This window comes from Balaenoptera borealis, assembly GCF_965194805.1.
Source record: "Balaenoptera borealis genome assembly, chromosome: 12".
Lineage (NCBI taxonomy): Eukaryota > Metazoa > Chordata > Mammalia > Artiodactyla > Balaenopteridae > Balaenoptera > Balaenoptera borealis.
In genome coordinates, this window is record NC_138869.1 from 6126240 (window position 1) to 6151442 (window position 25203).

General features: G+C 54.8%; 2 protein-coding genes across 6 annotated transcripts in view; one reads left to right on the top strand and one right to left on the bottom strand.

Annotated features, from left to right (window-relative positions):
* Nucleotides 1-19925, bottom strand: part of EFCC1 (EF-hand and coiled-coil domain containing 1) — a 34871-nt gene extending 14946 nt beyond the window's left edge. For 3 of the 5 annotated variants that reach the window (XM_082345242.1, XM_082345241.1, XM_082345240.1), the window contains exons 1-2: nt 17499-18253; nt 15807-16090 (exon numbers count right to left, since the gene is read on the bottom strand). In XM_082345242.1, coding sequence (XP_082201368.1) covers nt 15807-16090; nt 17499-18194 — 980 coding nt within the window. In that variant the 5' untranslated portion in view covers nt 18195-18253. Of the gene's footprint in view, nt 1-201; nt 271-1091; nt 1303-15806; nt 16091-17498 lie in introns of all 5 variants that reach the window. The other 2 variants (XM_082345244.1, XM_082345243.1) reach the window with 2 other exon arrangements.
* Nucleotides 14993-25203, top strand: part of CFAP92 (cilia and flagella associated protein 92 (putative)) — an 88956-nt gene continuing 78745 nt past the window's right edge. Inside the window, exon 1 of the mRNA XM_082345200.1 lies at nt 14993-15524. The gene's annotated coding sequence lies outside the window, so the exon portion shown is untranslated. The remainder of the gene's footprint in view (nt 15525-25203) is intronic.

Below are 25203 nucleotides of genomic sequence, written 5' to 3' on the forward strand. Positions count from 1 at the left end.
ACTCTCATTCCTGCCATTTCACAGATGAGAAAACTGACGTCCAGAGCTGGGGGAACTTGCTGAGACCACACAGACCCCTCGAGCTGCAGTGTGCACTCATCCCGAGCTAGCTGTGCCTGGAAAACCCCGCTGGTCCTTCAACCACCCACCTGCCGGGTCCCCGACACAAATGTCGCTTCCTTTCCGAACTTGCCTCCCTACCTGGAAGCCCCGAGCTCCCGTGGTCTCCAGCGGCTGTTGTGCTGTGTTTCCCCCATCAGACGGCGTTTCCTGGAGGGCAGCCGGCACAGGACAGAGTGGCCCGTCAAGGTTTGTTGAACGATGAACGCGGGAACGGATGAATGACACCATTGGCGGCAGTTCAGGTGACTAGCGAGAGGGCAGGTCAGGCGAGGACAAGCCCAGCGCCCGGGGGGGGGGGGGGGATTCCAGCTCCTCCCATCCCTCTGCTCTTGGATTGTTCCAGAAAGACAGTCAGGAGAGCACTGGCTTTGGAGCCACAGACCGGGGGCGAGTCCTAGCCCCATCACTGCCGAGTCCCATGGATGGGGGCTGACAGAGGGGTGGACCCTCCAGGTGAGACGGGGAGGAGGACCTTCCCAAACTGCAGGCATTTTGGGTCACTGGCCCTATTGTTGACTAATACAGATTTCCTTTCATAGGAAACATTATCACCAAGAGTAAAAAGCCAGTGTCTCTTGCCATAAATAGAAGGTAACCAGAAAAACAAAGACAACAAAACAGCCAGTTCTAGCTAGATCCTGTTTTCAGGCTGTTCTTTCTTTGTTAAAAAGAGAGGTTGGCTAAGGGGAGTTACAGATTCACCAGCTCAGTCCAGGACCTGAGACAACCAGGACTGCAAAGGCCGGCAGAGGCCCTCGCTGGCCTGCGACCCCACGTCCACCCCCTGCCCACCTCGGGCCACTCTCCTCTGGGGGCACGGCGGGGCTGGGGGAACTTCTGGGGCCTGCAGAGATGCCTGTCACCCCACAGGCATAGCGGAGCACCTCCCTCTCGGCTCCAGGCCCTCCTGGGGAGAGGCGGGCCCGTGGCTGCCCACTGTCCCCTCGTGCCCTCACGCCCGGACAGACCGCGTCCTCGTGCCAGCAGGGCGTTCCCTCCAGCTGCGTGCCTCTGCGTGCCACCCTGAGTCCCGAGTGAGGCTCCCTCTGACGCCTTCTTCCTGCTGGAGCCCGGCGGCCAACACGATCTGACAAGGGCCAGATGTTCCCCTCTACTCCTTCCAGTCCTGGCCGCTCACGCCCAGCTCCGGGCCTCCGACGGACAGAGCCTCCCTTGGTTCTGCGATGCAAAGAGGGGCGTTCTCAGGAGCTGCCTAATCTGGGTTCCACCCCGCAGGACCGTGGCTTTGCGGTGTGACGCTCCACAACTGCCCCTGCCCCCCGGCCTCCATCTGAATCCTCTGTTCATTCACCAGTAAACACTGATGGGCCCTGGGGTCCCATGAAGATGAAATGAAATAACGGTACTTTTAAACACGGGGAGCTCCTGCCTCCGTTTAGTATTCAAGGGGATTTTAGGTGGCACTCGGATGAACAGGTGTGTGTGTGGGTGTGTGTGTTTTAAACAGTTAAGTATTTAGTATAATGTGTACTAAAGACAATTAATGAACCATTCTAGTTTTATGTTTATGACAGTGATAAAACTTCCTTTTAAATTAAGTAAAAAGAGTGAGATGATTTAAGGAAAAATAGTAACTAAAGGATAACAATACAGGTGCTCTGCAGGTATGGGAAAAGATGACACAGCTCCTAGGAGAGTGTCTGAAATTTGGCAAATGCTTGGACAGCAGCACATCATAAGCTGTGGGCACTGTCGGAGCCAAGCTCTTGCCCTGTCCCTCAGCCCCTCGTTCTGTCCCCCGCACAGCAGAGGACCCCACCGCTAACATACTGACACCCTCTTTTTATAACGGATATTTTGGAACATTCCTGTGCTATCCCTAAATGAGCTAATAGACCCTGTCTTTACATATACTTTGAAGAAATTAATGTGATGCCTTGTGATTTAAAGACGAGAGAAAGGAATTTTATAACATACATTTCAATAAGTAAATGCTCAGATATAAAGAAAATTTCAGATGCTTAAAACTATAATGGCTAAGTTTGAATTTGAGAGAGGCAAGGTAATGTTCAGTGGAATGTTGTTGACACTCTTTCCCTATAGTTGACATTTTGAAATAAGGACTAGGAAAAGATATTCAGATAGATGGATGGAGGGACAGATGGACAGACAGATAGACAGATATGCAGACTCCCTGGGACACAGAGTAATGAATGCCAGTGGACACAGGAACTCCTTACCAGCTGGTTAAGCTTCACAAATGTTGCTATCTTCTGTGATATGGTTATGCAATGATGAGGCACCCTTGGAAAATTCCAAACAAATCAAAGTATAACCTTCCCTCAACTCACACAGCATTGCATTCTTGCAAAATTCTTTGTATATTAAACCTGTGCAAAAAAACTGTGTTTGTATGGAAAGCAGACTTAGGACCTAGGCTCAGATAATTGCAGTGAAAGCAAGTTTTTCGCAGAACGAACACACAGCAGGGCATTTGGAAGTCATGTGGGGTGCAAGGCAATCCTGGTGGGTTGTACAGGGCCTACCTGGAGGCCTGTATCCCTGGAATCCACCCCCAAGTGCTGGGAACACCGTCCTCCTAGCCACTGAAACAAACAGTCCCTCCCCACAAATTTCCAGAATGTCTCTGGGGGAGATATTGCTCCCATGGAGACACCTTGTCCTCACCACATTCACAGGCTGCAGGAATTAGGGTGTGGGATCTCAGGGGTCATTCCTAGAAATTCTGCCCACCCCCACGGTAGCCATGGTGCTGCCACAGCAAGACAGACACTTCATTGGAAAGAAAGGAGAAGTGAGTTGTTCAAGGCTGTACCCAAGCCAGGGGTTCATGGTTGCAACAACAGAAACCATCATTGAAGCAGGAAAGGAATTGCTGGGCAGGACACCCAGGAGCTAACAGAGTCGATCGGCAGCTTGGAGGGCCAGGCTTGGGCAGAAAGCAAGGGAGGGCAGACCCAGCTGGTGCAGGAGCAGAATTTCTAGGAATGACCCCCAAGATCCCACACCCTAATTCCTGCAGCCTGTGAATGTGGTGAGGTATCACTCCTGGGATAGTGTTATGTTATATGGGACAGCTGACCTTAAGCTGTGTCACCTCATCACACGTGTCCCTTTAAAAGCAGAGAAATTTCTTGGCTGGTGCAGAAGAGGAAGTTAGGGAGATGTGAAGTGTGAGAAGGACTTGGGTCGTTGCTGGCTGGAGGATGAACAGGGACACAGGAGATGGCATGTAGAGAGCGACCGTTGCTGACAGTCAGCAAGGGATGGGGATCTCAGTCCTACAACCACAAGGATCTGAATTCTTTCAACCCCCAGGTGAGCTTGGAAACAGATTCTTCCCCTCAGCCCAAGGTCAACAGCACCTTAATTTCAGCCTTGTGGGAGCCTAGGCAGAGAACCCGGGCGAGCCTGCCTGGACTTCTGGCCTGCGGAATGTGAGATCATAAGTGGATGTTGTTTTGAATGCCTGCATTTGTGGTAATTTGTTATGGTTGCATAGGAACCAAATACAGCAACCCAAACAATCACACCCCATCTGTCTTGTTGGCACAATCTCAATTATTCCATCAGGCGCTGAGTGGCCAAGTGCTTCCAGACAGGAGATCTGATTGGTTTAAGCTGATCATGATTATTCCTTCCTTTTGCCAAGGATTGGTTTAGGAACAAGCATGTGATGTGATCCTGGCCAATGAGAGATGAAGGGAGGTCTTCCAGGAGGGTCTCTGGGAACAGAGAAGTTGAAGAAGGAAGTTATTTTTCTGTCTCTGGATGTGGCAGTGATGCCTGGGCCATGGCGACTATCTTGTGACCATGAGGGGCCTTTGCCGATAGGCCAAGATGACAGGCTAAGAGTCGAAAGATGGAGAATTGGGTCCTTGCAAACATCACTGAGCTGCTGTCCCCTGGACTTCTCATGCAGGATTATCAATGTCCCTGTGGTTTAAGCCATTGTGAGTTGAGTTTTCTGTTACTTGCAGCCTAAAGCACTGTCACTGATAAACACTTCACAGCACTGCTTGGGGGTTAAATGAGGTTGTGTACGTGAAGTCGTTAGTGCAGTGCATCATGACCACAGGTGCACAGAAACGCTGGCCTCTGTTCCCTCCTGCCTCAACCTCTGGTTGAGTCAGGGTTCAACCAGAGAAGTGGGGCCAGTAGGGGATGCCCATCTACATCCACATCTGTAGCTACAGTGCTGTCTCAAGAGCTTTGTAACCAGGAAGTGGCCTCTGTGCTTGTGGGGCCAGCTCAGCGAGTCTGAAATCCAGAGGCAGGGGAGCGCACAGGCGGGCTAGACCCTTGGGCACAGCAGAAACTGTGTCCACAGGTGGAACCTCTTGGTTTCAGGGAAGCCCTCAGCCTTGCTTTAAGGTCTATCGAGTGATTAAATGGGGCTCACCCAGATTAACCAGGATCATCTCCCTTACTCAGAGTCAACTGGTTAAAGACTTTAATTCATATGCAAAATGCCTCAAGGTTAGTGCTTTAATGACTTGGGCTGGAACCAAGTAACTCAGCAAGGTGACCCAGCCGGAGACCATCACACCCCTGGATTCAGCTTTTTCTGAAGTGGATAGAACACGTTACTCTCATTTGCTTCCCTCTCTGCATTCAACCCTCTGACACCCAGTGGCCCCCGAGCTTTGGGGAGCTGCAGGGCAGACGGGACATGCAGGGCCTGGCCAGGGCTGGCCAGGAGTGAGGTCACCAGGCAGCCAGAGGTCCTGGAGGCTCGCACTCCGCTGCCTTTGCTGTGTGGCGTTTCCTGAGTGAAGGCTCGCAGGAAACAGAGACGGGTGTGTGAAAACAAAAGAACAACAGTAGGAAGAAGAGCTTGAGGCGGGGCCTTGGAGGAAGAGCCGAAAATAAATCCTGAAGAGGGGAGTGTGCAGACAGGCCTCGGGGCCTGGGAAGCCTTTTTGACTGTTCCTCGTTTCTGGTCCCTACCTTAATGCGGGGCACCGCCTCTACTGGGGGGTGGGGGCAAGGGGGTGTCTGAGCAGACCCCCCCACAGTCCGAGCTGCTAATTTGGCTCCGCAGTTCATCCCACAGATGAATTGTGTGCTGGAGACACTGTGCTTAGCAGAACGGCCCGACCTCCTGGAGCCTCCCTTCCCCTGGGCGACACGGACCCACACAACAAAAATAAATGGAGGATGGAAAGGCCAGGGGCTGTGAGAGATGACAGGGGAGCAGGCTGGCCGGGCCGGGGCCTCTGAAGATGTCGTGGGGTGTAGCCAAGACAGCTGGGTGGATGCGAATTAGTCAGGAGCTGGCTGGGAGCAGTCGGGGAACCCTGTGCCCGAAGTGGACCAGGGAGGGGTTTGGGGTTCAAGGAGCAGAGAGGTCAGCATGGCTGGAGGGGTGCACAGCAGGCAGAGTGGAGGAAGCTGGGGCCGGAGTGGGGGCCCCATCTCTCAGGGCCACGGTCATGGCAAGGAGGCCCTCAGCCCAGGTATCTCAGGATGTGACTGTATTACTGTATTTGGAGACAGGGCCTTTAAAGAGGTGATTAAGTAAAAATGAGGTCCTAGGGTGGCCCTCATCCAATGTGACTGATCTCCTTGTAAGGAGAGGAGGTTAGGACAGAGACGTGCACTGAGGAATGACTGTGTGAGGACGCAGGGAAGAGACGGCCATCTCCAGGCCAAGGAGAGAGGCCTCAGGGGAAACCAGTGCTGCCCACACCTTGATCTTGGACTTCCGGCCTCCAGAACTGCGAGACGGTGGTTGATGCCACCCAGACCATGGTATTTGTCACGCAGCCCGAGCTGACTAATACACTGCCACTAACACACTGTAGCAAAGCAGCCACCTCCACCGCGCCCTCCCCTTATTCATCCCGTGTACTGTCACCTGTTGGTCAGCGGTCTCCCCCCAGGACGTCAGCCCCATGAGGGCAGGGACTTTGCCTCGTTCATGGCTGTTTCCCTTGGACCCAGGGCAGCACGGCAGTCTGGGCACGTGACAAAATGTGGTTGGATAAAGAACAGTCAGTGGTTAATTCTGACAGAAAATCGTGAAGAGACCCCACGGAGAATCTCTGTCCCCTCCCCGCTTCAGGGTCTCTGATGTCAGTGGCTCCAGCCTTCTCTAAGTCACCTCTGTCCTCTCAGGAGGATTCAGGGCAGGTCATGGGAGCCTCAGGCGTTTCCCATGGTCCGTGCACCTGCCCGGTCAGGAGGAAACACCTGCCTTTCTGGGCCAGGCCCTCTGCTTGGCAATGGCCGCAGGGGCAGAAAGGAGGGGCATTGGGCACCGTTGCTGCCCACAGGAGCTCCCAGTCAAGAGGGACTGCTGTTCTTTGCAGAAGTCACCTCCCCTTCGATCCGTCCATGAGACCCAGGTCCGGTGAACCAGAGTGGCAGTGATTGGTCCAGAGTAGTCACATGACCTCCCCCCCAAACCTAGCCAGTCAGCATATTCCAACATCCCTGGTACCACTGATTGGTTCAGGGATGGGCATGACCCATGTCAGGATAATCAAGAGTTAATCTAAGGATTTTCTTGGAACTACTGGGAAAGAAATGCTCATTCTATTGGGTTACCCCAGTAGAAGGATTGGTGCTAATCCTGGGCTCAGAGGCCCAAACATCCACTTTTTCATCTTCCCTTTGCTTGGTGCCACACTTCTAAGGGGAAGGTCACGAGGTGGAGTTCTCACTTCTAAGGGGATTCTTGGATTCTCACTTCTAAGGGGAAGGTCACGAGGTGGAGTTTGTTGTTCTTGTCTCATGGCATCCTCCTTCTGTCTCCTGATAACAGCCCCCACTTTGCTTTCAGGAACTGTCCCGCCCCCTACCCATCCTAGCATCCGCCTCTCCCAGGCCACAGGGCTGAGTGTGCATCCGAGCCCTGGCTGGCTGGCGTATCCTAGCGCCCTGGCCACGGTGATGGCCTAGAGGTGGCCTGTCACCCAGGCTGGGCTGGGCGGCGTGCTTCCCTGAGACTTTATCTGCAGGTGCTGGGACGCAGTATGCCGGTCACTGAACTTGGAAAGTTACGGATCTGGGGTCACCGCAGCCTGTCCCCTCCCGTGTGCAGCAGGAGCGCGTGAAACCAAGCAGGGACAAGCAGAGATGCGGGGTGGATGGACAGAGCTGGTGGCACGGGATTTAACGTCTGCTCCCTGCAGGTAAGCGCCGACTGATGACAATGAAATTGGTGGATTACTTACTACGTGCCGGGCACACGTCGAAGTGCTTTTTACACGTTATCTCATTTAAGTCTTACCTATGACGTAGGCACTAAAATTAACCTCATTTTCCAGATGAGCAAACGGAGGCAAAAACAGGTAGAGTCAGAGCCTCTCAAGAAGTGTCAAGGCACCAAAGAAGATGGACAAAGCAGGCAGTGGCCAAAGGCGACTGACTGGTCTGGCACTTGAGGCCACCCCGGGTCCTGTGCGGCTGCCCCTGACCTGGGAAACCGATATCGTGGTCCTCTTGTCACCTGTCTGTGTGCCTGAGGCCACCCACCTGGCTTGGAACTGGGAAAGCAGGGCTCGCGAACGTAGGGTCTCAGGGCATCCCCAACTAACCTCGAAGGCGCAGAGCCGAGGCCTGTTCCCGAGCCCCGAGGGAAGCAGCACGAGAGCCCAGGACTCTTGGGCCCTTGAGGACGGGGTCCAGCCTGGGCTATACCCTGACTGCCTGAGTGACCTTGGCCAGATCACCTCAGAGAGGGACTCTATCCACCGAACAACTCAACAGGTGGTCCCCGGCCTCCCCCGCCCACTCACTGCCTGCACTCATTCCCCGGCTCCGCTGCCCTCTGGGGCCCCGTCCTGGCTGTTGGGCTCACACGGACGTGCACTTGTGGTTTCTGGGCAGGCCTTGCTTTTCTGGAGAGAAACGAACAGATGTCCTGTACTTTCTTCCTTTAATAGCGTTGTGGAGGCCACGTGTCTGAGGGACATGGCAAAGACTCATCACAGAGCCCGCCCCGGGCTTCTGGTCAGGAGCAGACAATGAAACCCAAAGCCCAGTGTGTTCCAAGCAGTGTTAGTTGAGTTCCTGTAACTTCGGCTGAAGGGCATCCCTAACTGATGACCCCACCACTAGAGATGTCTTCCCAGCTGCCCCTGGCAGGTCATCTTCACGCAGGTGTGGTGTGACCGCCCACGTGCCATGCTGGCCGTAGTGGGTAACCTGTGGCCAGTGGAGCGAGAGGTGTCGGGGGTGCAGCGAGAAATTGTAGGTGGGACTTGAGTTTAGGTCCAGGCGGTGTGGCTTCTTAGCAAACTCCGGCTGCAATTTCAGGGTGATGTAGCAGGGGGATAAAAGGTCCGGTAACCCCCCATTGAAGGCTTCCTGTGTCCCGGCCGGACCCTGAGGACGCAGGAGGAACCACAGTCACCTGACACCCCCCTCCTCAGCCTGTACGCAGTGGGATCCTTTGCTGAACTGGGCTCCTGGGGGTCCCTGACTGTGAACGCGACCAGGTAAGATTCTCGAGGCACGGTGCTCACTCCCACTGACCCCTGAGGTCCTGGCTCACCATCCAGCCGGCAGCGCATAACGCGCCCACGAGTGCCACATCGGAGTGCTCTGTTAACGCTAGGGTGAAAGCCACTCGTGTTTGCTCTCCCCAGCCCAGCGCGAGGTGAGGACACCAAGGCTGGCTCTGGGTGACCCCTTGCTGGCTCCTCCCCCCAGAGGTAGGTCCCCATTGCCAACCTGGCTGCTGCCTGGGGCTCTAATGCCTGTTTCACCCTGCAAATCCTAAGGTGCTGTCCCTGAGGAAGGCTCTGACCTAGAACGGAGAATGGCAGGTTGAGGCTCTGCCCAGCTCCAGGTAAGGCCTCCAGGTGTGGGGCTGGTGGTCCATCCCTTCTCAGGCGCTGGACCCAGAAATGGTCTCCTCACCAGCCTCCTTGCCTCTCACCTCCCCTCCTGCCCATTTGTCCTTCACAGGCAGCCTGAAGGGTCGCTCTGAAGCTCAAAGTGATCACTTCACTTCTGTTTCAAGCCCTTCTCTGTCTCCCTCGTTCTCTGGGGTGAAGGCCTCGTGCCTCAGCCTGGTGCTCAGGGCCCTTCGCCATCCTCGCCTGCCCTTCCAGCTTCCTTTCCTGCCACTTTCCACCTCAAACCCGCCAGCCACAATACGTCTCCCTGTTCCCAAGAGGCACCAAGGCCTTCACACCTCCAAACCTTTGCACTCACAGCAACCTGAATCTGCGATACCTCAGAAAACTCCTACTTATCCTTCAACACCCAGCTCAGATGACGGCATTCCCCCAAGAGATGCCCTAGCCAGCGTCACTCACGCTGGGGTCAGGGTCCTGTGCTTGCCCACACTCTGCAATTCCGGTAGGACCCTGACACTCAGCTGACACTGTCCACTCCTTGTGGTGGTCTCCACACACACAGGGTTCTCTGGGGCCAGACTCTGTTCATATCAACAACACCAACCACCACTACCATTACTATTTATGGGTGGTACTGTGATAAGGGATAAATAAAATAATAATCTCCAGCATTCGTCAAGAGTTTTCTCAAGGCTAAGTGTTATTCTAGGTGCTTTGTACATATTAGCACTTTATCTTCAAATTCCCTATGAGGTGAATATAATAATCATTATTATACTTGTCACCCTCATTTTACAGATGAGGAAAAGGAGGCTCACAGAAGCAAGAATGACTGAGACATGGGCTTCCCTGGTGGCGCAGTGGTTAAGAATCCACCTGCCAATGCAGGCGACATGGGTTCGAGCCCTGGTATGGGAAGATCCCACATGCCGCGGAGCAGCTAAGCCCGTGCGCCACAACTACTGAGCCCGCGCTCTAGAGCCCCCAAGCCACAGCTACTGAGCCCACGTGCCACAATTACTGAAGCCCGCGTGCCTACAGCCCGTGCTTGGCAACAAGAAAAGCCACTGCAATGAGAAGCCCGCACACCGCAACAAAGAGTAGCCCCCGCTCGCCGCAACTAGAGAAAGCCCGCACGCAGCAACGAAGACCCAACGCAGCCAGAAACAATAAATAAATAAATAAATTTATTTAAAAAAAAAAAAAATGACTGAGGCAGGTCAGAGCCCAGAGCTGCCCACTCAGCCTGCACCTCCCTGCCCCCACGTCACTGAACACACATGTCCAGAGCAACGGGGCCCCAGCCCACTTCACAGATGAGGTAACTGAGGCACAGGGGGAGGGGCCAGCTCAAGGTCCCACCGTAAAGATCTGGAAAAGCTGGGATTCAAGCCCAGGTTGGGCTGGGCCTCCCGAGCCTGGGCCTCCACCCACTGAGCCCTGCTCTGCATCTCAACGGCCCCCGGGTGGGCCTGCAGCAGGTGCTGGGCCAGCAGTGTCCCTTTGTGAGCCCGGGGTATTGTTCCCTGCACAAAGGCCTCAATTCCCACTAGCGGCCACCCACACACTCACTTCTAAGGATAATGGAATCCGCAGCCAGCCGCCCCCCAGCTCCAGATGGCGCCCCCCGCCCGTCTGCTTCCCTCCTGACCCACTGACTGCGCCCACCCCCCATCAGGCCGGGCTGCTGCACTGGGGCGGAAGAAAGGAGGTGGCCCTCCAAGGCCTCATCTTTGTGTCCTCAGCATGGTGGCCGGCCCAGTGAGCTGCCCTACGCCTCCCTCCCCCCCACCCCATCCATCCCAGCCTTTTCATCCTTCCCGGACGACAACAAAGCCACAGAGGCGGCCCCTCCTCCGGCTCCAGCTGAGCTAGGTTTTCTGTCTTCTGGGCGTTGGAGGCCAGCCCCTGCCCAGCAGTGCTGGCCCCAGGCAGCTGCCCAGGCGTCTTAAAGGCCCAGCTTCTCCTCCGTGGCGCAGAGCAAGGGGTGGCAGGGCAGAGAAATGGCTGAGACACGGGGCTTCAAGAGAATCTAGTCACCGGGTGGACGATGGTTCCCCTCGAAGCAGGATCAGGCCATTGGACCACTCGGGGCTCGCCTGGTGCTGGACTCCTGCACGCCCACGCCCATTCTTCCAAGACGTTTTTGAGGCTGCATCCATCCATATGCTTGTTGGTCCGTTTACTTGTTCATTCACCATCCTACTGGGAGCCCTGGGCTGGGTGCTGGGCCAAACAACGTCAAGACATCGTGCTTCCCTAGGAGGGCTCACGGGCTGGGCCAGGAGGCCAGTAATAAGGATCCTTTTGGCCCATCCTCCCAGCAAGTTCTGAAGCACTGAGACAGGCAAGGTTGGTGAGGGTGCAGAGTGCCCCCAACTACCCCAAAGCGTTCAGCAGCCTGGGAGAGCTGACTTTGAGACAAGCCTGTCCTGCATTTAAGCAGGCTTCCTTCCGGGGCCTCCACTCAAGAGATTCTCCAGTTGCCACAGGTGGGCTGTTCCCGAGACAAGAAAGGGGATTTGGGCTGTGAGTTCCCGAGAGGAGCAAAGGCAGGGGTGTGTGTTGTTTAACACGTCTGGAATATGTGCTCCCGTGATTCTCCTGGGAGGATCTCAGTCTCAGAGTTCGACAGGGTTGGCTGTGGGTTTGTATATGTTTGGTGGGTAAGTGACTAAAGTTTGGTCAATCGGAGCATCCAATCATCCTGGCCCCCTGATGGGTTCTGGGATGAACATGTTTCCAAGTTGGTCCATTGAGGCTCAGCCTGGCACTCCAGTGGGATAGCTCAGACAAGAGATGACCTGTCGAGATGTAAGTGCCCCAGAGGCTACCAGGGGAGAGAACTTGCCTGCGAGTGAAGCAGAGCTTCCATATCCTGGTGACATTGTTTGAGTACCTGGATCCAGCCATGCCTGAAGCTGGACATGCTTAAACTTTACTGAGAGCCAGCTTCTTTTTTAAGCAAGTCAGTTTGAGTCAGGCTTTCTGGCACTCATCTAAGAGACCTGGCTGATAGGAAGAAAGAGAAAACAGAGGAGAGAAAGGTAGAGAGGGTTTGGGTGTAGTTTGGGAGAAGTGACAGGGAAACACTCTAGATGGATGGGGGCGGAGGTTAAATGACACTGTATGAATCGTGATGTTAAATATTCCATATGAAACTATTTGCATCAGTGCAACGTAATCCGCGTCTTCCCCTCTGCATCATCTGTCAGGGTTACCATGCTCACAAATGTGCTGGGAGGAGGGACTGTCTTGTGGGATTTGGAGGAGCTGAGTCTGCCATCTGGGACGAGGTGGACCCAGGAGACCAGCCGTGGGAAGCAGAAGCTGATGGGGTTGTGGTGGACCGGGTAATCCTCCGCAGACTGGGCTGGCTGGGTGAGCCCAGGGTCTTTGCCCAGCTCCAGGAGGCTGCAGATCACGTTGACACGTGGAATGCTTGTATCTGATCCAGGACTCCCATGGTTCTGAAAGCAGCAGTTGCTCTCTTGGGGGCCCCTCTGCACAAAGCATGTTTGTCCCAACATGCGTGTTCATGGCCTGTTCCATTCGGGCCCAGGAGACCCTCAGAGGGCAGTGGGCATGCCTGTACCAGTTCTGTGTACCCAGGTATCCGCACAGGACTTTGTCCATAGAAGGTGCTTAGAAAATGTGGAACGAATACATGAGTGTCTCCAATGGCTTAAATACTTACTGTCTATTCTCTTAGGTTCCTGGTCAGGATGGCGGATTGAGGTGCTACGGGAAGCTCTCTTTCTGTCTACAAACACACAGAAGTGCTGGATAGAATATAACCATTTAAAAGAATCCAGAGTCAAGGTCAAAAACAAAAAGGTAAGATGCCCAGCTTGTGTGGGGAGCAGGAGATGGAGCTGAATTGCCCTTGAGGGGTCAGGACTTGGGTTCTGAGGCCCAAGTGGGGAAGGGGCAGGAGGCCCTGCATGAAGCCCAGGGTCGTCCAGGGCCGTCTCATCCACAGACAGAGGCGAGAAAAACCCTGCTGACTGACCTTGGGATGTTATCCTAAGGTGTGGAGCTCAACTTCTCCCCACCTGTGTAGTGAGAAACTTTGAGCTAAGAAACGCATTTAGAAACCAGCCCAGAATCAGGCCCTGGTGGAGGCAGAGGGCGAGCTCCATGACCCTGGAGATCAGGGGGACCCTCCAGGATCCTGGCTTCTGCCAAAGGTAGGCTCATGGGCAGCAACCACAGAGCACACTGGGAACTCATCATCACGACGGGAAGAGCTGGGCGAGCTCGGGGTTACAGCAACCCCAAAGAGACGCGACAGAAGGAGGTTTACCTGAGAAACAGGGAAAGGACTGGGTAGAACCCACAACAAAGGCCTGAGTGGGAGGGAAAAGGAGGTGCAGGTTTGAGAAAGAACTAAATAGAAGTCTGAGCAATGAGGAAGAGAGTTGCTGAGATTTCCCTTGAGGAGGTGGCAGAGAAGGGGAAGGAGGTTTGATTTGGAGTTGGGAAGCTCAGCTGAGTTCTGGATCCATCAAGCTTGGCTACGTGACTAGTGTTCTCAACTGTTCTATCCCCTCCCCTTTCCTTTCTCCAAAGAGGGAGAGCTTTGGGGGCAAGTCAGCCCACAAACCTGCAAGCTCCGACTACAGAAAACGGGGAGAGGAGGTTTGCTTCTGGGGCTGGACGAGGTTTAAGGACAGGGAAACAAGTGACAACCATCACCTAATCACCGTGTGAAGGTCACTCTCTGGTCCGTGGTTTCCTCATTCACTGGGCATCTCCTTTGGAGCCTCTGCAATATCTGCTCCCTTTTTCCTTCCTAAGAGAGCCTCAGGTTTGGTTGCGGCATCAATATCACCAGACTCTCTTGCAGGCAGGGGCGGCCACGTGACGCAGTTCTGGCCAAGCTGATGGAGGTACAAGTTCTGGCGGGAGAAGGTGGAGGGGCCTCTCCCTGAATACAAAGGCAAAGCTCACTAGAAGAAAATCCTTCCCACCCCCAATATCACTGGTCCTTCTTATGCCTGGATAGCAGACATGAGGCCTGGAGGTGCAGCAGCCGTCTTGTAACCATGAGTCAGCAACAAAAAAGGTAAAGTGGAAAGACAGAAAGAACACAGGCTGTGGGGGCAGACAGACCTTCCTTTTCCACTTTCTGGCTGTGTGGCCTTGGGTACGTCACTTAACTTCTTGGAGCTTCATTTCCCACAACCTGTAAGATGGGGATAAAACCTCTCCCTTGAACAGTCCTTGTGAGGATTAAATACTGCGTTGACTGTGGCTCCACTTTTTCTCCTGTAAAGAGCTATCCCAATGTTTGGAGTTATTTTTACAATCATGCTGTGACAGTTACTTTAGAGCAAAAGAAAGAAGAGACCCTTTATTTCTCCTCTTGGAGAAAGTTCCAAGGCGGGATACGGGCCTCAAGCCAACGGGCCCTGCTCTTTGGCCGATCAGCTATGCAAACAGGAAGTGACTATCCAAACATTTGGAGCTGCAGAAGGCTAGCCCAGAGCCAGCCTCCTCACTCCACCATGGTGCCTCCTTGTCGCCCCGCTGGGAGCACCTCAAAAGTCAAGGACATGGTCCCCCCGATGAGGAACTAGGTTCAAAGCCACCCCTTCTGGCTGCCCTGCCCACCAGTCTGGGCCAGACCGCCTGCCTTTCGGGCTGAAGTCGGACGGCAGCCCCTTGCCCGGCTCCCACTGTCTTCTGCCCTTCCCCTCTCCTTCCATTTCTTTGTCACAACTGTAGCCAGGGTGATTTTTTTTCCAGTGCAAGTCTGTTCCTGTCGCCCCCTTGCTAGAACTTTCCCATGGCTTCATGCTCTCTCGAGGGAAAGGCTGAAGACCTTGTCACAACCATTGCGGTTGGCCTGGCCTCGGCCTGCCTCTCCAGCTTTACCCCTCCAGCTGCTGTTCTAGCTGCTGGACCGGGCCAAGGTCCCTCCTGCCTCTGCGCTTGGCCCACACTGTTCCCGTTTCCTAGCACGCTCTCCCCCCTCCCCCTCCCTGGCCCATCTCGCCGGGTCACGTCCCACCCTCAGCACTCCACTCCCGGGTCAGGTCTGCAGGCGCTGGCTGAGCCTGCAGCGGGCATGACGGGGGCCCTGCTCTCCCTGACAGCAGGCAGCCAGCTGTTGCCACACATCTGCTCACGTGGGGACCTCACACGCTCAGGGCGAGGATTTCGGAATGTCTTGTTCCGAATGACAACCCCGGTGGCTGGCATAGACCCTGTGCAGAGCTGGTGCTCGGTAAATGTGGAAGGCAGGCAGGCCGGGTGCCTTGTGATTTGAAAGGGAGGGAGGTCTGTTTACTGAGCACCTAAGTGAGCCAGGCGGGGCCTCACTGCCTCTTCACAGCCTCCCTGGCAGGCAGGGGCCCCAAGCTCTGTTCCATCCAAGAGGAAACAGGGACTCCGAGGGGGGCCGTGACTTGCCCAAAGTCACACATCTGTCAGAGGCCCTGCCAGGATTTGAACCTTGGTCCCGAGCCCAGCTTCCTACCCTGGTGGAGCTAGCACAAGGGATCATTGCGCATCTGTTTCCTTCCTCAGCTGGAGAATGGGGACATAACGGTACCTACCTCACAGGTCCGGTGGCTGTGAGCGCTCAGTGAGTTACGTCAGGTAAGTGCTTAGCTCAGAGCCTGGCGCACCTTAGGTGCTCGGTAAGTGTTAGCTGTTATCATGGTTATTGCACTGATCAAAGAACAAATAAGAACAAATATATCCTATTGCCCCCAGCGAATAGGCAAATGGAGGGGCTTTATGGGGGAACAGGCCCACGGATGGATGGGTGGGTGGATACCTGAAGACGTGAACAACACGGGGACGAGTTGAGGGGCGGAAAGCACACCTGAGGTTCGGGAGAAGGGGAGCTGATCTGGGGCACCCGGGCCGCCGGCTCACCTGTAGCGCCGCAGCTCGCCCTCCAGCCGCCGCACCCAGCGCTGCAGGCCGGGCACCTGGCGCGCCAGCGCCTCGAGCTCGCGCACGCGCGCCAGGCTGCGCAGCACTGTCTGCCGGGCCTCCTCCGCGCGCCGCCGCACCTCGGCCTGGCCCCGGCGCAGCCGCCCCGCGCGGGCCTCGGCTGCCGCCCGCGCGCCCCGCGCCTGCCGCAGCTCCCGCGCCGCCGCCTCGGGCCCGCCGTGCGCCGCCTCCTGGGCGCCCGCCTGGCTCTTCCAGAGGCCGACCTGCCGGAACAGGGCAGCAGGGCAGGCGGTGAGCGCCTCGCGCCAGACCCCACCCGGCCCGGGGCGCGTGAGCAAAGCAACCCGGCACGTTTCTCGCGCTCGTGCTCGCCGCCCTGGGCCCATCTGAACTCGTTTAACCCTCGCCCTAACTCTACCGAGGCGGGAGCTCATGTCACTCCCTTTTAAGGGATGCGGGCCACTGAGGCACAAAGCCCATATTCTGTTGTTTGCACAGTTCCAGTGAGTCCCAAACGCCTGCGCTCGTCTCTGCCCAGCTCCCGCCCTCGGGGCACTCGGCTCCGCCGCGCTCCTCCACCCCGAGACTGGGGAGCGCGCTACGGGCGTTCGCGGCCCTCCCCGCTGTCTGCCGCTAGGCAGCTGGCTCCTTGAGGGTGCGGTTTGCTTCTGTCGTGTTCACTGCTCGGCGTCCGGCGCCTAAAACAGGCCTGGTGCGCTTTAGGTGCTCAGCAAATTCTTGGAGAACTCATTAGTTCTCCTGGACGATCTTATTCCACATAAGGGCAGTACTTTCCCGCCCGGGACTTGGCTTCTCCGATGCCCGCTGGCCGTGGCCCCTGAAATCCGCGCCTTGCACCCCTGCACACTCCCTGGCCTCTCTCTACCCCTCAGGGCTGTGACCCCGGGCTGTGTGGGGAGCGGGCAGGGCTACTAGAACGTCAGCTCCCTCCTGGCCTGTGGTCCCTTGGGTCAGAGGCCGTCTGGTTCTCGTCTGACCCCGACCCCCGCATGGCCTTTGCCACACGGCTGGGCACAGCGCTCAAGTGCTTGTTGACTGAATTGCAGATGCCTGGGCTGCGCCCATGCCTCTCTCGGTGCCTGCCCCCCGCAGCGCTGAGTGGCCAGATCTGCCTGGTCTACAGTGACACTGTCTATCTAGCATCGGGACACCAGGCCTGGCCCTGAGGGAGGCCCTCCAATGTTTGTTGTGTGACTGCACCGAGCTGCCTATGTACCTCGTTAGCTCCTTAAGGGTGGGGACAGGCCTTCCTCACACCTTATCTCCTAGGCCTCCTGGAATCCTGGCACCGCGGAGAGCTCCGGAGGCGTATGTGTGTGAGACTGTTTCCTGCGAGGGTCCACGGCTGGGTCAGAGAGGCAGGATGAGCTGGGCTGTGTGTGTGTGTGTGTGGGGGGGAATGGTTTCCTTGGAGGGACTGGAGTTTTGGGGGGCTGCAGTGGGTGATGTGAGTAGGGGCGGGGACTAGGGTGTGTTGGAGTGGAATGGGGTGGCCAGGGACAGGATGCAAGTAGGCTCAAGTGGGGAGGGCCGCCCCTTCTCCCCGTCCTCTTCCTCTGCCCAGCAGGGGCTCTGCAGCCAGCCCGCTGTCAAATGCCCCCCGCTCCCGCCCCATTCCGTCATCACCCTCCGCCCCGGGACCGGGCGCACCTGCAGTGCTAGGCAGCGCGCGTCACTGCTCTGCAGCGCGGCCCGCAGGTCCTCCACCAGCTCGCGCAGGCTGCTGTTTTCTTCCTCCAAGCGCGCCAGGCGTTCGCTGTCCGGGCCGCCGTCGGGGCCGGGCGTACGGGGCGCTTGGCGGCGGCGGCGCGGGCGGCGCAGGCGGATCTGCGTCTCGATGTGCTCGCTGAGAGCGCCGCGGGGCAGACGGGGCCCGGCGCGGGTGCTGAAGTATCCGCAGAGGCGCGCGTGGAACTGGCGGAAGGTGAGCTCAGGCGGCTCGGCGCGCAGTGCCAGGCGCGCCTCCTCCTCCGCGTCCGCGTCCCCAGCGGTGGCCACCCCAGCGATCACATCCCCGGAGTTCGTGTCTCCCGCGGCTGTATCCCCGGCGGCCTCCCAGGTGGCGGCAGCCTCCTCGGCGCGCAGCCCCAGCACCGCGCAGAGCGCGCGGAAGTCGGCGCGGGGCAGGCGGCCGGCGCCTCGGCAGTCCAGGTGGTGGAAGACCTCCTGCAGATACTGGTCTAGGCCCGTGGCCAGCACCACGATCTCGTTCTCCACGCCTCGGTCCAGCCCGTAGTGGTGCGCCAGGGCGCTCAGCAGCCACTGTGTGCGCCGCGCTGGGCGCTGGTACGGGTCGCCCGCCGCGCCTTCCACGCCGGTCCCCGTGCCCGGGCCGCTGGGCTCCATCGCCGCCGAGCGCCGCTCCTCGGGTCCCTCCGCCCCGCCACTTCCAGGGGCGGCCCCAGAGTTTCATGAAAGGAGGGGCTTAGCGGTGGCGGTCTGGTTGGAGCGGCGCCGAGGGCCGTGTCCAGCAGCTGCGTTGGCCTGGCAGGACGTCTTTGTTTACCCGGGTTGGCTTGGAGGGGGCTTGGTTAGGGGACCCAGGAGCCCCGAGACCCCCGCGGGGCCACCGCTGCCTGGTCCCCCTCCTGATCTCGCTTCTCTCGGTGACCCCTGCACTCTTCTCCCCTCATCCCTACCGGGGCGTTCCTGGCATCCCCTCTTTTCCTCCCATTCCCGGGTCTGTCTGCTTTCAACTCCCCCACTCTCCACCCAGCTGCGTTGTGCAGAGAGTGTGCCCAGAGACGGAGACAAGGGGTGGGCTCGGGATAGGAAGTTGGGGAGAAGCTGGAGGGTGCCCCCTGGTCCGGTGGCCCCCTGGTCTGGTCCACGCCCACGCGTCACTCCACCCCTTCTCGCCAGAAAACCTTTCGAGGGTAGCCCCGCGAGCTAGCTGGGACTGTACTCTACTCCCGTAAGTACAGAGAAGCCCCCCTCCCCTTAAATTCAGCGACTGGGTTCCTAAACCCACTTCTCGCTCCACCAGGGCTGGTGCAAAGGGCCTCACGTGGTAACTAGAGCAGAGGAAAGCCCAGCTCCGAGAAGTGAGGGGATGCGTTAGGGCCATCCCGCTGGATAGAAACCTATCTGAGCCGGACCCTTGCTCTTTAGGCTCTGTGTGTGTTGAAGTTGGTGGGGGGGGGGTAGGAAAGCCGTGGCCTCCGTCTTCACCCCCGTTTGTGCCTGGGGAGTGGATTGGCCCTGTGACCGGAATTCCATCTCTGAGTTGGGGTTAGGCTACCAGGTAGCTCTTTGGCCAACATTTCCTCTGGTGCCTTAGAACACCTTTCTGGAAGATGAAAGAAAAATCAGCCTCTCAGGTGAATGTAAGGCTGCTTTTCCTTTTTTTTTTTTTGACAAGAGAGGTGTAGAGATGTCCTAACCTGATACCTGCTCTGGGAACCCTCATCCAGCCTCGCAGGAGCAAGAGGCAGATTTAGATGTCTTCAACTGACCTTGGCTATACGATGGGCAGAATCTGGCCTGTGTACAGCTCTAGGAATTTAAATGTTAAATCCTGGAATTTGAAAAAGCACTAAAATTCTATCTCCTCTGCTGCAGTACCCCAGAATAAGCACTTTGTCCATTTGGCAAATTTCTACTCATTCTTGAAGACTTTGCCCACCACACACCTCTACCAGGAAGGAGTTAGATGCTTCTCCCCAACCATTTTGGATGTGCATTTAAAAAAAAATTATTAAAATGGTAGCAATTTGACAAAAAATTTTACATCAACTCCAATTCTTGGCTTCTGCCTTAGAAAAAACACATGTGTACAGGATGTTCATTGCATCGTTGTTTATAATAGTGAGAAACTGAAGACAACATTTTGCCCATTGGTACAGCAGCCGGGATGAATCACCACAAAAGGATGAGTGGAAAAAGCGACAATAACAACACACCCACACAAAACGGTACTAAATATCTTCTGTGAGGACATGTGTATGTAAGCGCACAGAAAAAGATGGAGGGATTCACAAACGGATTCAGTGGTTATTTCCAGGGCTCAGAGGAGTTTGGCTTTCAGTGTAACATCTCTCTTTTTGACAAGGGAGTTGTTTTTGTTTGTTTCTTTTCTCTTTTTCTTTTGGAGGGAGAAGACATACTTTGTTTGCCATTTACAGACCACAAAGTTCACCCATTTAAGGTATATTAATAAGTGGTTTCTGGTATATTTATAGAGCATATAACCAGCATCACAATTTCAGTTTTAGAACATTCTGCTCACTCACCCCCCCCAAAAAAACCTAGTACTAGGTGGCCCACCCCCTGCTCCAGTTTCCTACCCTCCACTCCCAACCCCCAGCCCTAGGAGACCACTATTTTCTGTTTCTATGGATTTGACTATTCTGGACATTGTGTATAAAACAGAATTATACAATATGTAACCTTTTGTGACTGGCTCCTTTTTGAGAACATTAACAATAATGTTTTCCAGCTTCATCCAGGTTGTAGCTGGCATGCGTTTCATTCCTTTTTATTGTTGAGTAATATTCCATTGTATGGATGGACCACCTTTTGTTTATCCGTTCATCTGTCGATGGACGCTTGGATTGTTTTTGCTCTTTGGATGTTATGAATAATGCTGCTGTAAACATTCATGCAGAAGTTTTTGTATGTTCATATATTTTCACTTTTCTTGGGTATATACCTAGGGGTGAGATTGCTGGGTTGTGTGTTAGTTTTATGTTTAACTTTTGAGGGCCTGCCAGGCCATTTTCCAAAGTGGTTGCACCATTTTCATTCCTACCAGCAGTGTAATTCATGTATTTCTCAATGGGTAAAGGAATACAGATGTTCTCAGTCCTGGACTCCTTCCCCTCCTCCCCTCCACCACCTCCATCTCAGTTCGCGGGGCCTCCAGCCTCCCTCGGCAAATCCCTACCGTCTTGGGTTCTTCTGTCACTTTCACACCCACATCCGGTGTGTCAGGCTGTGCACCTTCAGAGCTCACCCCTAATCTGACCCCCTCTTCCTGCTCCACTGCTACCCTGGACCAAGCCCCCAGCATCTCTCACCTGTGTCATTGCAACAGCCTTCTCCCAAGAAGTGCCCCTGAATTCCTACGTCTGTCCTCCACAGCCAGAGGACGCCCTCCTTCGCTCAGCACCCACTGTTATCTCCCTCTCTCAGGGACTAAAGGCCCAGTGCAGTGGGCGCCCATGTCCCCCGTAACCTCCCGCAATGCCTCCCTCACTGACCTCCTTGCCATTCTTCTAACTCACCTCAGGGCCTTTGCATCTGCTTCCCCAGATGTTTACAGCCCGCCCCCTCACCTCCAAGTCCCTTGCTCCAGCGTCAGCCCCTCAGTGAGGCCTTCGGTGACATTGCAAGCCCTTTGCGCCCCTAACAGACTCTCTTGCCTGGTGCGTCTGTCTGTCTCCCTGTAACGCACAATCAGCCGTGAGGGGAGGGACGCTTGCCTGTCTGTCCGCCGGGCTTGGTGTCGGGGACACTGAGAGAAGAGCCCCAGCCCCCGTCTGAGCTGCCTGCCCGCAGCTGCTGCCGGGCACAGTGTGGCATGAGGCTCTCCATGCGCTTTCTTGGCCTACAGATGAGACATACTTTTTTTTTTTTTTTAATTTATTTATTTTTGGCTGTGTTGGGTCTTCGTTTCCGTGCGAGGGCTTTCTCTAGTTGCGGCGAGCGGGGGCCACTCTTCATCGCGGTGCGCGGGCCTCTCACTATCGCGGCCTCTCTTGTTGCGGAGCACAGGCTCCAGACGCGCAGGCTCAGTAGTTGTGGCTCACGGGCCCGGTTGCTCCGCGGCATGTGGGATTTTCCCAGACCAGGGCTCGAACCCGTGTCCCCTGCATTGGCAGGCAGCTTCTCAACCACTGCGCCACCAGGGAAGCCCGAGACGTACTTTTTAACTTGTATTTTAGGAAACAGCATTGTACCACATTGCCATTTATTTGCAGGCCTGCCACGAGGGCTGAGCTTCACAAGGCCAGAGACCTGGTACCCCCATGCCCAGCACAGGGCCTGGCATTAAGTAGGCACTAATTATGTCATTTGTAGATGTGCACACACTGCATTAGAAGGAAAACTACATGTAGCTGGCATCACTGGGATTCAGGCATCCTTGGGCCCAGAGATGCTGTAGTCAGCGAGACTCCAGATGTTAGGTTGATTGGACTCCCAGCTGGACCATAGAAACTTCTAGGCCGGGAGTCCCACCCGCCGGGGGGGTTGCTGTCTGCACTTAGAATAGGACTCTGGGGACTTCCCTGGTGGTCCAGTGGCTAAGACTCTGCACTCCCAGTGCAGGGGTCCCAGGTCCGATCCCTGGTCAGGGAACTAGAGCCCTCATGCCTGCCGCAACTGAAGATCCCACATGCGCCAACCAAGATCCCGCGTGCCGCAACTAAGACCCAGTGCAGCCAAATTAAAAAGAAAAAAAAAAAAAAAAGAATGGGACGCTGGAACTTGACTCTGGACTTTTTTTTTTCCCCCACATCTTTATGGGAGTATAAATGCTTTACAATGTTGTGTTAGTTTCTGCTGTACAGCAAAGTGAAGCAGCGTTATATATACGTATATCCCCATATCCCCTCCCTCTTGTGGCTCTGGACTTTTGAGCTGCGTCTCTGCAGATGAATCTGATTCAATTTCACGTGAATGCTGAGAGCTGGTGACCCAGGGGAGACTACCCCCGTTGCTGCAGCTGGCGACGGCTTTTGCGGAAGGAACCCTTTGAACGGGAACTTTTCTGGGCCGGTCAGTATTGAAGAGAAAGGCTTTAAAATCTTGCCGTGGAGCCATTGCCTGGCCTCTGCCCCCCGCAGCTCCTTGGGGGCAGGGGAGGCCGGGTTGATAATGGGGCGCCGTCAGGCCCGTCTGTCTGCGGGCAGTGTTACCAGGCGCCTCTGAAATCATCCCGGTTGGACCCACAAGGTTTTTGTTTAAGGCTCCAAGTGAGCAGACCCAGAGGTCTCCTGCGCTTTTGTCTGAGCTGGGGGATGGGTGTGTGTCTGCGTCGGGGGGAGAGCCAAGAAGTGATTTTTCTGAAGTCAGTTCAGTATTGTTTGAGCCATATCCAAATAGTACATTGTTCACAGTGTCTAGAAACAGCCCAGCAAAATGCTAAAAAGCAAAAAAAACCATCCCCCCTTGTGCCAACAAGAGAAGAACACAGGGTTCTTTTGATGTATTTGTTTTCAGATGTTTTCCATGCATTTAAGCATGAAAGAACTTTTGGGGGTGGTGAAAACATTCTATATCTTCATTGGGGTGGTAGTTACGTGACTGTATACACCTGTCAAAGCACTTAAAAGGGTGAATTTTACAGGATGTCAGTTGTACCTCCTTCAATGTGACATAAAGAAACGAGTTGAAATGCTGCTGTTGGGATCTTTCTTTGCACATCAAGCATCTTCCTAAATGGCTCCGCCATCATTACCATTCCTGCGTAACGTTCTCAAAGACTGGTCCACACTGCCTCTTAGGACTGACCCGGGAGGTGCTTTGTCGTCCCAATAGGTGCACATCGAGGTGGTTTGCAGTTTTTCTCCGTTCAAACAACACTGTGAACGGTTGGCTCAATTTCCTGGGTGCTTTACTGCAGGGCCAAGGAGTGCGGACATTTTATAAGCTCTTGATGTTGTCAAACTGTTTTTCAGAAAGTTTGTGTCGTTCTGTACAGTCCCCTGGAGTGTCTGGGATTCTCCGAGAGCCATCATTTTTAGTGTCAAAGCTTTTACATTTTTAGGAGTCTTGGTTAGTGGATTTGCTTAGTGTTCAGACGCCAAGTTTGACTTCTCTCTATTAAAAATGGGCCTGGGTTAGGCAAAGATTTCTTAGATACAACACCAAACACATGGTCCAAAAAAAGAAAAAAAAGCCATACATTGGATCTCATCAAAATTCAGAACTTTTGCACTTCAAAGCGCAATGGTAAAGATGCCATTAAGAAATGATGGGACAAGCAGGCGGCTGGGAGAAAATCTTGACAAAACACATGCGCAATACGGGCCTTGTATTCAGAATTGACAAAGAACTCTGACAGCTCAATAAGAAGAAGACAAGCAACCCAATCAAAAAATGGGTGAAAGACAGGGACAGACATTTCCCCAAAGAATATATATGGATGGCCAATAAGCACGAGAAAAGATCCCAGTACCGTTAGGCATTAGGGAAATACAAAGCAGAACCTCAATGAGAGACTATTTCGCCCTCACAAGAATGGCAATAATAACTGACGGACAATAAATGTTTTTGAGGATGTAGAGAAATTGGAACCCTCACACGTTGCTGGTGGGAATGTGAAATGGTGCAGCCACGTTGGAGAACAGTTTGGCAGTAAAAGATAAGCATAAAGCCTGATGCATAAGTGTAGCATACTACGTGACCCAGCTCTCCCACTGCTAGATGCCTCTACTCAAGAGAAACGAAAACATCTGTCCACACAGAGACCGTCATGTGAATGTCCTCAGCAGCATTCTTCATAAATGTCTAAATGTCCAACCTTAATGTCCATGAACTGATGGCTGGATAGACAAAATGGATTTATGGCTCCATTTATAGGAAATGTTCATTAAAAGGCACATTTTTAGAGACAGAAAGTAGATTAATGGTTGTCTAGAGCTTGGGGTGGGAACAGAGATTAATTATAATTAATTATAGTACTTTTGGGTGAAACTTGTGCAGGAAGGATCTTATTAGGGAGATGAAACTGTTCTAAAACTTATTTATGGTGATGATTTCACCACTTGGTGAAGTTACTAAAAATCATTGAATTATACACTTGAAATGGGTGCACTGTATGATATAAAATACACCTCAGTAAAGTTGTTTTAAGGTGGGGGGGGGGCGTTTGCTTAGGAGAGGGATGGCAAGAAGAAGATGGGCGTATGCTTCCAGCTGCCAGAGTCTTGCGATAACTTCAGAAAGCTCTCTGGGCGCCGTGGGAGCTGTGGCGCTCCACTGCCCTGGAGGAAGAAGGAAGCGGGGACAGATTGCCCTCAGATTGCTGCGTTCCACGGGGTGCCCCTTTGCAATGTGACCTTGCCCTTCCTCCTGTCCTATTCCTCACCCCCTTGAGTCTGGGCTGGCCCTTGTGACTTGCTCTGGTCAATGGACTATGGCGGAAGTGACGCCATGCTAGTTTCTAAGCTTAGGTCTCAAGAGGCCTTGCAGCTTCTACCTTGGCCCTCTTGGAACCCTGCCCTGAGAAGCCCGTCTGAGGAAGCCACTGCCGCCTGGTGGAAGATGAGGAGCCACGTGGAGAGGAAGTGAGGTGCCCTAGGCAACGGCACCAACCACCAGACATGTGGGCCAGGCCAGCTTGGACCTTCCGGCCCTGTCGACCCTCCACATGAGTATAACCCGGTGAGTGAGCCCGGGGGCCACCAGT